Source organism: Xenopus laevis, chromosome 7L (assembly GCF_017654675.1).
Source record: "Xenopus laevis strain J_2021 chromosome 7L, Xenopus_laevis_v10.1, whole genome shotgun sequence".
Taxonomy (NCBI): domain Eukaryota; kingdom Metazoa; phylum Chordata; class Amphibia; order Anura; family Pipidae; genus Xenopus; species Xenopus laevis.
In genome coordinates, this window is record NC_054383.1 from 96,726,339 (window position 1) to 96,740,598 (window position 14,260).

At 40.8% G+C, this 14,260-nt stretch overlaps 1 protein-coding gene across 3 annotated transcripts in view; it reads left to right on the forward strand.

The window, feature by feature from the left end:
- The first annotated feature begins 2,917 nt into the window (after positions 1-2,917).
- Positions 2,918-14,260, forward strand: part of dvl1.L (dishevelled segment polarity protein 1 L homeolog) — an 89,017-nt gene continuing 77,674 nt past the window's right edge. For 2 of the 3 annotated variants that reach the window (XM_018226034.2, XM_018226035.2), the window contains exon 1: positions 2,919-3,310. In XM_018226034.2, coding sequence (XP_018081523.1) covers positions 3,141-3,310 — 170 coding nt within the window. In that variant the 5' untranslated portion in view covers positions 2,919-3,140. Of the gene's footprint in view, positions 3,311-14,260 lie in introns of all 3 variants that reach the window. The other variant, XM_041569360.1, reaches the window with a different exon arrangement.

Consider the following 14,260-nt stretch of genomic DNA (forward strand, 5'->3'; position numbering starts at 1 on the left):
CAGAATCTCTCAGTGAGCAACTGTCAGTCATTGCCATGCAGAAAACTTGTGCCTATGAGTGAAGAGAATGCTAGCAGCTATGCCATCTAGAATAGAAGATACTACTGCAGTTGCAGAAACCCGATGATCTCAGTGTGTTGCTGCTATTTCTCTGACATGCTCTGCAAGTAAATTTGCCACATATCCTGTTTAAAGGGGTGGAAAGAAACAAGTGGTCTTCTACAAGGAATTTTGCACTTGAGGTTCTCCGAGATCCCCCGGAGCTCGCTAGGGCTTTTTTTGTTGGGGAAGGAGAGATTGCTGGCCCCTTTCAACCCCAAATGAGAAATACCATAGGAAGTGACACCTGAGCCTAATCTGCCATTTATAACCTGAACTGCATTTCCTACTTGCTTTGGGATTACATGCTCAACACTAGTGCCAGGGTTTCAAATAATTAAAATTATTGTCTGTCGTTCATCTGTGGCAAGACTAATGAAAGCAAAATTCTGACTGGTTGGAAAAGGTTGTCTTAACTGATGCACACACTTTTAAGACAAATGGGTAAAATACCTGCCATTGCAGTACCAAGTCCAGCATCCTCCTTGGCGTACTCACAGAGACACTGCAATTAAATAAAGGAACTGCACATAATGTTAAAGTTGGGCAACTAATACAGTAGGTTAGTTCATTTGGAGCCTTAGTGGACACACGCTTCTACCCTCGACCTCAATGTGTCCCCATCTTTCCTGCCCTTTACAGTGGAAGCTGTAATGGGTATTTCATTGCAATTCTCCCATGCACTTCCCATTACAGCCCCCAATGCACATACTGTATGAGCAGTCCAGAACAACAGATTATGTTGTGTACTTGAGTAGGAAGAGGAACACTAATTAGCATATTAGGATTTATATGTCGCACAGAGTTGGAGGACCTAATAAAGTAAGCAGCTGAGGTAAGGGAGTGCTGCTATGCATAACTGTGGTAAAACATTGTGTTTGCTTATCCTTTAAACAACTGGAAGAAATGTAATGAAAATATATAATGTACACTTGCATCCTCATCTATCTAATTAAACTGTGCCCCAGGGCAGAACAAGCCTTGGGAGCAGAGAACTAAGATTGGTATTGCTGAACTCCCTTTGCAAATTAAGACATGTTGTTGCGTCAAAATCTTCCATATTCCCTCTTCTTTTCCAGTTAGTGATGGCTGGCTGTGGCATGTGCAATTCTTGTATCTGTATTATTACTTTGCAATCATGGACCATCTCTCAGTTTACAACGGAGGGGAAGCTGGGAACTATGCAGCTTTATACATATCTTTATTTTATCTTTAGTATGGAAACTCCAGCAGTCTTTTACAGTAGAACTGTCCAGCTAGAGGCCTGCAGGCTGGATGTGACCCTCAAAGAGAAATGTATGGCCCCCAGACTGCTTAAGAACACGGCTCACCACATTAGATTACATCACCATTTTAATATGTAGTCATAGTCACTGGTGTAACTACCATAAAGCAAACCTGATGGGGACCCTGACCATCTTGGGGTCTGCTGCTGCTGCATCAAGGTGCATTTTTTGGGAAAAAAATATTGTTCCCCTTAAACAAAGTGCTCTATTAGATTTGCTCTTTTGGTGGGGGGGAAACAATTTTTCATAGGTGCCCTTTAAGCAGCTAGTGGCGGGAGCATGTATCTGTCCATTATAGACACTGAGACTGCATTCTGCATCCCCTTTATCCTGGAAAAGTTATGGGGAGGCTTATTCTAATACCAAAATTTACCCGCAAACAAGTTCACAGTAGGGGAATGGCTATTTTAATGCATATATAATTCTTTCAGCATTCACTTTATCATTATTAAGTTACTTGGTACCTTTCCCAGGGTTCTGCCTTTGATTTGTTCACTTAGTTGGAAGGCCACTCTAGTGATTCCAGCAAAGGACAAGGATTCCTGGTTATAATCTCAAGTGTGGAATGGCCCGCCAGAGTACCAGTGGATCTGTCAGTGGGCTGTAGCCAAGGACAATTTCTATCAGCCATTTCCTATTTCTACTATAACCCCCAGCTGTTTGCTCACCTACTGGCACACCAAACTAGTACCAGTTACCATTGCCTTCTTAGCTGATTGTTGCATTTATTGTGTATACACCACTATTATAGAGAGTGGGCAAAATTGCATGGTTAAGCTGGCCATAGACGCAAAGATCCGATCGTACGAATCGTGGATTCGTACGATTTTCGGACCATATGTGGAGAGTCCCGACATTTTTCGTCCGTCGGAGATCGGTCGTTTGGTCGATCGGACAGGTTAGAAAATTTCTGTCGCCTGCCGATAATATCTCTGCGTGTATTGCCGATCGTACGATTTTCAGAGGGAGACTGTCACTAGTGTTGTCAGACATAAGTATCGTACGATTGCTGTCAGGGGCAGAACATTGGGTGATCTGTTCTTATTTGATCGGAATGGTAAAGACTTTGATCTGAATGGTTAGTGGAGGGTCGGGAGATGGGAAAGTCCGATCGTACGTTGATTCGTACGATCGGATCTTTGCATCTATGGCCAGCTTAAGGGAAGCCCTAGCTTTTATTAACCACCACTGTTGATATGGTCATGAAACTACTCAGTGCCTTCAAAATCCTCATATATTACAAAAACAGGAGTCTTTGAACTATTCACACTGCTATGTTCTCACCCAGTATATTTGACCAATATTTGCAGTAAATAAGGCATTTTGCTTGTTACATTGTATTAATAGCAACTCTGTTATCCATACTGTTCACACAAGGGCGAATGGTTGCCTGCAGGTAATGTACAATATTTACTCTGTACAAATGAAACAGCTCAGCTGCGTCTGGAATATTACAGTCTGGAAAAATACTGGTCTTTCAGTGTTTGCGTTTCACCTATCCGCCTGTAGATGGCAGTCCAGGGAGCAGAATGTCCAGCGCTCAGCCATTTCCCCTTTCAAGCTCAGGATTGTGCATTTCCCTTCCTGTTTAGAGGAGCCATGGAGCAGTGCATTGTGATTGCCAATTGACTGACTGACACAGGGAAAGACTTCACATATGGATCCATTCTGCGTATGATACTTCCAGGTTTAATTTAAAGGAGAGGGCATTGCCATTTTGGGGGGGTGTAACCCCCCTTTGCTATTTTCTTGCTCATGGCTGAGACCAAAATCATCTACCATATAGATGAAGAAGAAACCCCTTATCTGGTGAAACTGCCTGTTCCTCCTGAGAAAGTGACCTTAGCGGATTTTAAAAATGTCCTCAGCAACAGACCTGTGCATCATTACAAATTCTTCTTCAAGTCCATGGACCAGGATTTTGGGTAAGCCCCCTCTCCTCTCTGGGAAGCATGAGGATATATGTCTGTGCCATAATAATCTGCTTGCAGTGCTTTTATGCTGTGCCAACCTGTGCCATTTAGATACCAGGTCTGCTAAGAAGAAAGCCCTTTTTGTACTGGGAATTGTTAGTGCCCGTCAGTCCTGTTGTGCTGGGTGCAGAATGGAATCTATTCATGTTTATAGATCTTTATCCTGTGCAGCTTGTCATGGGTGTGTATGTAGAATGGCATGCTGCAAATCATTTGGCGTGGCACTGTGTAAGAAGCGAGACAAATTACAATGCCAGATATTGTACTGTAATATTTATTATCCTGTATTTATATAGAACTGACATATGCATGCTTTTCAGAGATTATAAATCATTCACATCAGTCCCTGCCCCAGTGGGGTTTACAATCTAAGGTCCCTATCACCGTCACACACACACTCTGGGCAATTTTATCAGGAGCCAATTAACCTGCCTGTATGTGTTTGAAGTGTGGGAGGAAACTGGAGACCCTGGAGGAAACCCACGCAGACACAGAGATAACATATAAGAAACAGGGATTTAATCCTTCTAATGTCACTGCTTCAAAGGGGTTTTTTACTGTCATTTTCTGTGCAGGGTGAATGTCACAATGGGGAGGAGGGTTGTAGGAAGGCAGGATTGTAATTTCTCATATTATTCAGCAATATGGCACAGATTTGTTAATTGTGCTGGCAAGAGTTCATCCGCTGCAGATCATTTAGCAGCTGTCAGTCATTGCCAAACTGTCACATAGCTGTAAATGAAAGAGAATGCTGGCAGCTATGGCATCTAGTAGATACTGGTGCAGTTTGAGGAAACCTAATGTTTTTAGTGTTGTTGCAATTGCCCTGACGTATGGGTCAGTTCATTTGACACATATCCCTGGGTGGAGGGAAAATAAATAAGTGAAGTTTCCCACAAGGGAACCCCCTTTAAACCTCTCGTGTAACTGGGGATTAACTTAATCTCTCTTTTTCTCTTAGTTATTATTGTCAGCCAGTTTAGTTATTAAAATAAATATAAATGTCATATATGCGAGAAATAGCACCTAATAAAGGTGTTTTGTACCAGTGGTAGGTTTATATTTTTGGGCATGGAAAGGGAGACTGCTGGAGCCTGGAAACCCTCAACCATAATCGTCATAGGGATTTGTACAATGGGGAGGAAGGGGCATCATATACGGGTTTCAGCCAAAAAGGTGTGTTATGTTATTGTTCCCTGTTGCTACACTCAGTAGGTCACTTCCAGGTCAGTCGGGAATTCCTGAGTAAGAAGAGCTCATATGTGGCCCTTGTGTTCTGTTTATGTATATTATGCCACCTCCTCACTAGCTGGTGTATGTAGTATGTTTGCGTTGCCTGCCATACTGCCCCCAGACTGTATCATATTCTGTATATGAACTTCAGGGTGGCTGACTTTTACATGAGAACAGATACATAAGGGCTCTACCGCAGTGAATAACATGACGGTACATCATGAGCCAATACTGTGAGAGACAGGGCAGAGGGGCATGCAAGCCTTGGCATAGGTATTTATTGGCACTGAGCCAGGTGCCAGCACATACAAAAAAGGGGGATATGTGGGAGCACTCCAAGGCCAAAAAAAAATACAATGGAAGTGCAGCTGATCTGGCCAGGATAGTTACAAACATACAAAAAGGAAAAAATTGAGAAACGCACATTCTCTGGTCCCGTTTCATAAATAAATTTAGTATCTAAGCTAATGCATGCATTTTGCAAAACGGGTTTTTAGTTACAAAATTATGATCATAAAATTGGTGCAGGATAATCACACAATTTTACAAGCTTTAAGCGGGGAGCAAGGAACAAGCCTGTGTAAATAATCAATACTTCGGTATTGGCAAACCTCTCCCCTTATAAAATGCTACTGACATGGGGGTAGGATCAAGCCCATTTAAGCCGATGCCTTGGTCTGGAGACACTGACTCTGAGACATGTAGTTCTGCAGGGAGATGCCAGAACAGAAAAAACTTGACCAGAGGTTAACAGTTAGGACCACCGTACGGGGTTTACCTTGACGTGGTATGGTGGCTTATCTATTTTATTATCATAATTTTGTAACTAAAAGCCCCTGTTTTGCAAAATACATGCATTAGCTTAGATAGTAAATTCATTTGTGAAACAAGGGACCAGGGAATGTACGTTGATTATTTTTTTTCCTGTTTGCAGATGCCAGCGCTTCCCAGAAGCAAATGTAGCTGTCAGTCAGATGTTAACCAGGTGCCCAGCCTGTTGCAGAAGGCCAGGGCATTTGTGTGGCAGGGACACAGATATATAGGGGAAAATGTACTTATACCAGCCCCACTTGTAGAGGTTGTGCAATGTTTTAACTGCTCTTGCCTGTCAGTTGTGCAGCTACCTCTACACTATGCCTTCACATAAGTACCTGCTGACCCTCTGCGGGGAAGTAATGGACATTTTGTCCCGCAGCAAATTCACATCAATCAGAGCACTTTGTTGTCATCTTCTGGAAGTCATCGCTTTCCTCCTACATTCCATTTGGGCTGGCCCGCACAGTCTGCAAACTCTGGGTGGGGAAGCAAAGAGAACAGCATGTATATGACGCAGGGAACAGATATGTCAGCTTACACCCTTTCTGTGCCTGCACTTAGACTGCAATTCTGCTCCCAAGGTAAGGGAAGGCAGGAAAGCAGAAACACATGGATGCAGAAACAGTATATACACATACTGAGAGTGATCATTGTATTGAGCTATATATATATAAATATATATATATATATATATATATATACACATACATACAAATGTATTGTTTATGAATAAGTTGAACACCTGGGCAACAGTATTGTGTGCATACATACAGGTGGATTATTTGTCAGTGGTCATATTCAGTGGAGGGCTGAGAGCATTTACAGTGCTATCACCTATATAAAACATAGGCTTTATTCACGCTAGAACACAAAAGAAATTTGACTGCACTTTATAATTATTATTTAGTTTAAACCTTTAGCTGTAAAAGAGACATTTTATGTAAAAAAAAAACAAGAATGTATCAGTCAGGGAAGACTGGAGGACCCGGGGCCCACTGTTGCTCCTGTCCCAGGGTCCCCCCCTCCAGACCCCTTCCCTCCCCGTGTTTTTTTTTTCTTTACGCACACACGTGTCTTTTTTTTTTGCCATTGATCCATAGGGTCTGGGCCGACAGGGCCCACGAGAGCCGGGGCCCACCAACATCACATATTATTCACAATTGCCTACAAAATTATGTCTCCTTTAAATATGTGTTATTTCGTAATCAGGGTGCAATGGGGGAGTAGGGCTAGAAGGCAGCCATATATACCCCCTCCATTTTTTTGACAGGACTACAATTGCAGGCAGTTCTGTCTGCTTCCCTCTCCTTTGTAACAAGGGGGTTGTCTGGGCTAAATGGATTCAGTGTATAGTAGTATTTTTAGAAGACGAAAATTTGGGCAGGCCTTCTTAGGAAGTAGTACAACTGCTGCTATAGCTATACCAAACATGGTTTACAGAATATGAATTGTTGAGCGATGTTCATGTAAAGGTTTAGGATCTGTTATCTGTAAAATTACGGGACAGCCATCTCCCATAGACTCCATTTTAATCAAATAATTCTAATTTTTTTAAATTGCTTTCCCTTTTCTCTGTAATAGGGAAATAGTGCTTTGCATTTAATCCCAACTAAGATATAATTAATCATAATTGGAGGCCAAACAATCCTTTTGGGTTTTTTAATGTTTAAATGATTATTTAGGCATGAAGACCCAAATAACAGAAAGACCCCTTATCCGGAAAGCCCCAGGTCCCGAGCATTCTAGATAATAGATCCCATACTTGTAATAAAAATGGCTTTTCACTACGTGTGTGTGTAATATGCGTTGTGCTCGGGGAAAGGTGTATGGGGTGCAGTTGGTTTAACAGGAAGGTGTGACCGAGGCTCAGTCTGCTCATGGAAGGTCACGCCAGAAGTAAAAATATAACCACAATAGGAAAGCTGTTAATTGCAGCACATACTACAGAGCAGATAGTGAAGGTTTCTTACTATATCAGGCTGGTTCCATCCAGAACATTTACTGAAAGGCGTTAGATCTGATCTTATCACTGTGCTAAAGTTCAAGGCCTAGCATCAACTTTTCACTCCTTATGTCCTGTCTCTCCTAGTCCAGTCTCTGGAGGACACATTATAGCTTACACCAAGGACAAAAGCAAAATTGACCCCAAATTTAATTTTTCTATCTGTATGTCCGCAGGCTATGCATTTGCCATTAACAAACAAATGAAGTTTTCATGCCCTCTCCTTCAATTAAGTGGTTTATAAAGAGGAGTAAATATTGGTGTTCCAGCAGTGCCACATAATGCAGCTGCTATGTCATATTTTAGATACAGGTATGGGACCTGTTATCCAGAATGATCAGCACCTGGTTCTTTCTGGATAATGGATCTTTCCATAAATTGGATACAAGTTACTGTTTTATTATAACAGAGATAAAAGGAAATAATTTTTAGAAATTTGGATTATTTAGATAAAATGAGTCTTTGGGAGACAGCCTTTCCGTAATTAGGATAACAAATCCTAAACCTGTACTGATCTTAAAGAGGTTTGTTCCTAACAAATGTTACAATCAGTCGCATAGTTCGAAACATCTGCACGGAGATGAAATGCAGGGAAGAAAGTTGCATTTTGCAAAAACATCTGTACATCAAAATGTTACTACATTTGGTAGTGTAATGTCAAACAGGGATTTTAACATCAGAAACAACTGGCTGGTCTTACATTAAAGTGGCCTTGATGCTCATTTATTAACGGGCACAACATTTCTTACACACATACACCATGCACAGTAGTAGCACTCTTTGTACCCTTTTTCAGTTGTGCCTCAGTTCCCAGAACCTAAATTAGACAGGGGCTCCTGGTGTGCTTATAACAAGGATACCAATATATGAAAACATTGTTGTATCAGCCATTCAACCAAAGTACAGGTATGGGACCTGTTATCCAGAATGCTCGGGACCTGGGGTTTGCCAGATAATGGATTTTTCCTTCAGTCTACTAGAAAAACATGTAAACATTAAATAAATCCAATAGGCTGGTTTTGCTTCCAATAACGATTAATTATATATTAGTTTGGATCAAAAAAAAATTTACTGTTTTATTATTACAGAAAAAAAGGAAACATTTTGAAAATTTTTAATTATTTTCATAAAATGGAGGTCTATGGGAGATGGCCTTTCTGTAATTCTGAGCTTTTTGGATAATGGGTTTCCGGAAAAGGGATCCCTTACCCGTATATGTATACCATATCTCACCTTAAAGGAGAAGGAAAGGTCTTTTTACTTTGGGATGCCAAAAGTTAGGCACCCTCACGTGATTGCATTTACTTACCTGCGAGCGCCACTAAGCAATCGTCTTCTGGCTGCTTCTCTTTACAAATTTCCTGGGGCAGGCGCATACACAGTAGAACAAAATATCCGACTTTTTCGTTAAAGATCGGCTCGTCAGGGTGCATGCGCAGCCGCGAGAAGAAAGAAGAAGCCGGAAGACGATCGTCCCCAAGGGTGATTTATGGAAGAATCCCAGGCCGGTGTAGTTTTCTTTTGATAGGTGCACTGGCCGAGGGTTTCAGGTAAGTAAATGCGATCACTTGGGGGTGCCTAACTTTTGGCACCTCCAAGTATAACAGGACTTTCCTTCGATTTGCCTTTAATCTGGGCTTCCAGGAGTATCAGTAAGATCAGACCGGCATTTTGCCTAAAACCCCCCACCTAATGCTTTGGCCAGAAAGTTTGGGAACCACTACTTTAAATGCTTAAATGTTGTTGTGTTCCCTTAAATTTGCCTTTGATATTGAAATGTTTCTAAAATATCACTTCCCTTTCCTCTTCTAAGCTTTCGTTTATGGGCAGCCATATATATGTGTCCTCTTCACATTGTAGGCCATAAAGTTAATGATGCCAGACCAGACCCCAGTGAATCAACATTTACTTGTATTATCAATTGTACCAAACAGGATAGATCCATCGTAAAAGGCAGGAACAGTTTTAATCCTATTTTTGAATGAAGTGAATGCAGAATAGTGTGGAAACCAAGAAAAGCTCCAGGAAGCCTGTTTTTCTTTACTGACAGGGGCCGCAGTCATCAATCAGGTTCTGAATGACTCAGCTTGTGCAGCTGGGATACACTGTATTTCCTACTGAATATTAAGTGACCAATTAAAGGCCTATGTCGTTACACATTGTAATAAAAAAAACTTTTTTTCATGTGGGCTATATATTGTTTGCCATTGTCTGTACTGATCTCACTAGATATGACTGAACGTTTTCATACTATTACAATGTAACTTTTTCTCAGCTTTGCAACCCACATACAGGTATGGGACCTGTTATCCAGAATGCCTGGGACCTGGATTTTTCTGTATAAGAGGATATCTCTGTAATTTGGCTCTCCATACTTTACATCAACAAAAAATTATTTAACCAACAGGATTGTCTTGCCTCCAATAAGGATAATAATGATATATCTTATTTAGGATTAACCACAAGGTACTGTTTTATTGTTACAGAAAAAAGGAAGCTTTCTGGATAATGGGTTTCCAGATCCTATAACTACTGGGGGTGCGTCGGGGGTGATTGCGAGGGGGAGCCGGGTGCGCAGCCTTTACCTCGGCCCAGAAACTACTAGTTCTGTTACTGCCTATTGTTTTACATTTAAGTATGCATCTTGTCTTAATGACTATTGTATTTAGAAGGTGGACCCACCCTAAACTGTATAGGGACCCATCTTGGTGTCCCTGCTCAAAGGTTAAAAATTCTGCCATATTGCTTTAACCTATTTCAGAAATGGAGATGCAGTTTTAGCCCGAGCTCTTAGTAGCTGGCAATTTAGTGAAATAAACCTAATTTAGATCCAAAAACAACTCAAAATTCAATTCAACTGCAAATTCAGTGCAGTCCCTAGAAATGAAACTGCAACCTATGGAAATGCCAATTATGGTGTTGTTTTTTTTTTTTTTTTTTTTTTTGCAGGAACAAGTAAGATGCAGAAAAACTGCTATCTGATGTTCTGCACTCGACAAGCCTAAAGTGATTAGCTGGTGTGTGGTCAGTGGTAAAGAATAGGGGAGGAGGGATGTTTAGCTCTGAAACGTGCCTCAACTGAATGTAGCCTCATGTCAGGCAATTAGAAAATCTGATAGCGAGACAGAGATAGTCTAAAGGTCAGGCTTGACCTTTGTGGCCTCCATCATTTTTATGAATCCCCTAGTGTCATTATTACAAAAGGTCAATAGACTGTTCACTTCTCAACGTGTGTTTAATATAGCTAATGAATGGCATTCTATTCTTCTGTAATCAGTGCTCAGTTTATCCCATGACAGACAGCTTTTGATTTTCTGTGGAAGCACTATAAGCATGTAATATTTTGCAGTTTATCTGGAATACAATAAAAGTACTTTAAGTGATAACGCTGAAAGATTATCTTACTGATAAGAGTGAAGGTGGTATAGACAAATACAAGAGGTCCTCTGCACTCAACCCATTATCAATATATTTAAGACACTGAGACATTTTGTGCATACAGCTACTAAAAAAATGCCTTACCCTTTAAACAAAACAGCGATTGTTTGTCCATATATTGCAATATATTTAAGCTGGCCAACTACGTCAAAGTCATCCCATATCTGGCCAGTCCTATGCTCAATTTTCATCTGATTCATTAAGAATTCTATTGCTTCATTATACATTTTACACAGGGACTAAGTTTTACCTTTAATTCACTTGCTGCTTTCAAAGTAAAACTCCTAAACTTGGTTGCCCTTTTATTAGACACCAGTGGGATCACCTGACTATAGTTGGGAAGGGTGGGAGCTACAACATGGAGCTGGTCACTGCTCCTGTATAACTATAACAAACAAGGGAAAGTTGTGCTCACCACTCATTTTTAAAACCATTAGGTGGGGGTGCAATGATTCTGTGACCACAAAATACTTATAGACAAATACAAGAGGTCCTGCACTCAACCCATTATCAATATATTTAAGACATTGAGATATTTTGTGCATACAGCTACTAAAAAATGCCTTACCCTTTAAACCAAACAGGGATTGTTTGTCCATGTATTGCAATATATTTACTGATAAGAGTGAAGGCGGTGCAACATAAAGGTTGCCAATCTTTTGCAGCTCTTTTCTTACGGGTCATTATAACATAATCATTGGTGCAGTGGTGGGTCCTTCTAAGGGTGGTGGCACATGGGGAGATTTAGTCGCCTGTGATACATATCATGTGTTCTGTGTGGGGTAGTATGGGCAACAAAAAATGCACTGCACTGATGTGTTAGATAATCTTCTTGGAATTATATATTTGTATATTATTGGTAAGAGTGGACAATTGATTCTTTGGAACCCTAGAGCTTAGATGTAATTTTAGAGCAGAGTGTAGGAAATGACTCACAGTTAAAATGTTATCTGCAACTCACATCTACTTTGGTACCACATACATACGCAATCAGGGCTGGTCCTATCAAATGTGGGGCCCAATTGGGACCATGTTGGCGGGGCCCCTAGACAAAGTGTTGCTGGCTACTGACACAGCAAGTATTTAGGAAAATAAGGGCATACAGGCACAAAATAGAAAGGAAAGGGGCAGTGCGGGGCCCCCAGAGGTGCGGGGCCCAATTGGGCCCAATTGGTCCAATTGGCCTAAGGCCGGCCCTGTACGCAATAGTGGCAAGTGCACCTTCCCATGTTGATTACAGTAACCAGTAATGAACTCTAACCACATGCTGCATATGACTGTTCTTGTTGGCTTAAAAAGTTATACCTCTCTAGGGTCTCTACCTTTTTTGAGAAAAACATTGTGATAGAGGGGGGAATGGAAATGGTCTGCAGTGATGTACATGGGGTTGGATAGTGACATAAAGGGTGGCGAATCAGGGAAAATTGATGTTTGGTTAGTAGTTAGGGATGCAACCTTCAAATTCCAGCATTAGAAATAGGGTAGTAGGCGGAACCCAGAAGGGAGCATGGAAGTGGAGTAAAAGGGACAATTTGTGTTAGTAGGGAGGGGCAGTGGAGAAGAGGACAAGATAGAAGTTGAAATAGGGGGCAAGGCAGGGGCAGAACAACAGAAAATTTTAAAAATCCAGAAAATTCATAATACTCATTTATTATCTAGGATGGTGAAATACCAGCCAGGTGGCAACCCTGTCTCTATCACTTAATAGATAAATAAAACACAATATATGGGGGAACAAATAATATAGCTATTATCACACCAGAGTGAGGGGGGGGGGTTAATAAACCTTTTACCAGTCCTACCTCTCAATTCGATTATTCTTATTGTTAATTTGACCAAATATCTTGGGGCATTATCTTATTGCCTCTTTGGAAGATAGCTGTACACTGGCTAGCTAGCTTTTATAGATTTCTCATGCAAACGGATAACTGAATGTTACCCCTTTATGGACATTTCATCTGTTTGATGTCACCCGTGCATGCCCAGAATTTAAAGGGATCCTGGACAGCAGTCAACAGTCAAATGACAACTATATGGGGAAAATACACTGGTGAACTTTCGCAGAGAAAGTATCTCATCTGAAAACTCTCCACATTTCTCTCATAACAGAGAATTGGGAGATCTGTTTGTCGCCATGTACTTTACCCACAACCCATTGTTTTTTCCCTATAAGTTCAGCCTGATTGCAATGTGAATTAAACGCAATTACACTGCAAACTTTTCATAATTTATATGTCTGCCCATGTTTCTTTAGGCATAAATGTACTTTATCTATTGACACAGGTCACTGTGGGGACCTCAGAGCTACCACCGCCTTTGACGTGGTGCAAGGAGCAGCTTTAGAAGCAATTGACCTAAATGAATGGCACCAATACTTGCAATGGCTGCTGCTTAATAAATAAGCTAATAGGGAAGGATAAGAGAAGGTGAAGTGCAAATACAGCAAGAAAGGAGCCAACCCATTAGAAGGTGATTTATAGATGGTGATAGAAGGCAAATACTAATAAACAGAAAGGTTGTTAAACAAAACAAAGAGAAAACAGAATGAACATGATGTGACGAAACCAGCTTGCCAGAATGGGTAAGCAAAACAGATCCCTACCTAACTAGGGACACATTCAGAACAGGAAATATTCATATTGTTGCTGCATGACAGGATACATTTAATGTGTCCCCAGTTAGAGGAATGATGTGGTTATAAAGGGGGGTGATCTGGAAAAAATAAACATGACAAAAATGAAAGATATTGAGAACACAGGAGGGATAGAAAGGAAAAGTCAAGAGGGAAAACAACAGGTGATTGCTGGAAGCGAGCAATAAGGAGGTGACACTGCCAACCTTCTCGTGTCGCAAGCACAACTGCAACAGGTTTTTCAAGTAATTCATTAACACTGGACACATTAATTTTATCTAATGTCTTGAATATATCCTTGTAAAAAATCCTTTAAATTCCTAACCATTTACATGGGTTTCTTCTATGCTGTGGTTTACTTGCAGTTACCTAAACAATCTATGGAGGTGGTCACCTTTCTCCATAATGATCTTTCAGTTCCCCCACCACTCAGGAGAGGACAACGCATCAAAACACGCAACTTTAGGGCCTGAGAGGAAAATGTGAAAGCCCCAAAGGGGAAGGCTCCAGTAAGCATCTGAGTGAGCCATTAGATTTGTTCTTCTTGGTATCATCGCTAATATATCATCTCTGTCACTGACTATTAGTGCATAAAGAGAATAGGCCAAAAAAATGTATTTTGTCACCCTAAGCTACAAATTTATTTAGAATGACACAGTACTTTATTAGAACTTTATTAGTAATGGTTTAATAGGTAAACCACCACATGCACATACAGTATACCCGGGCATGAGAAATCTATCAAAGCTAGCTAGCCAAATCCTCTTATATGCACTCCATG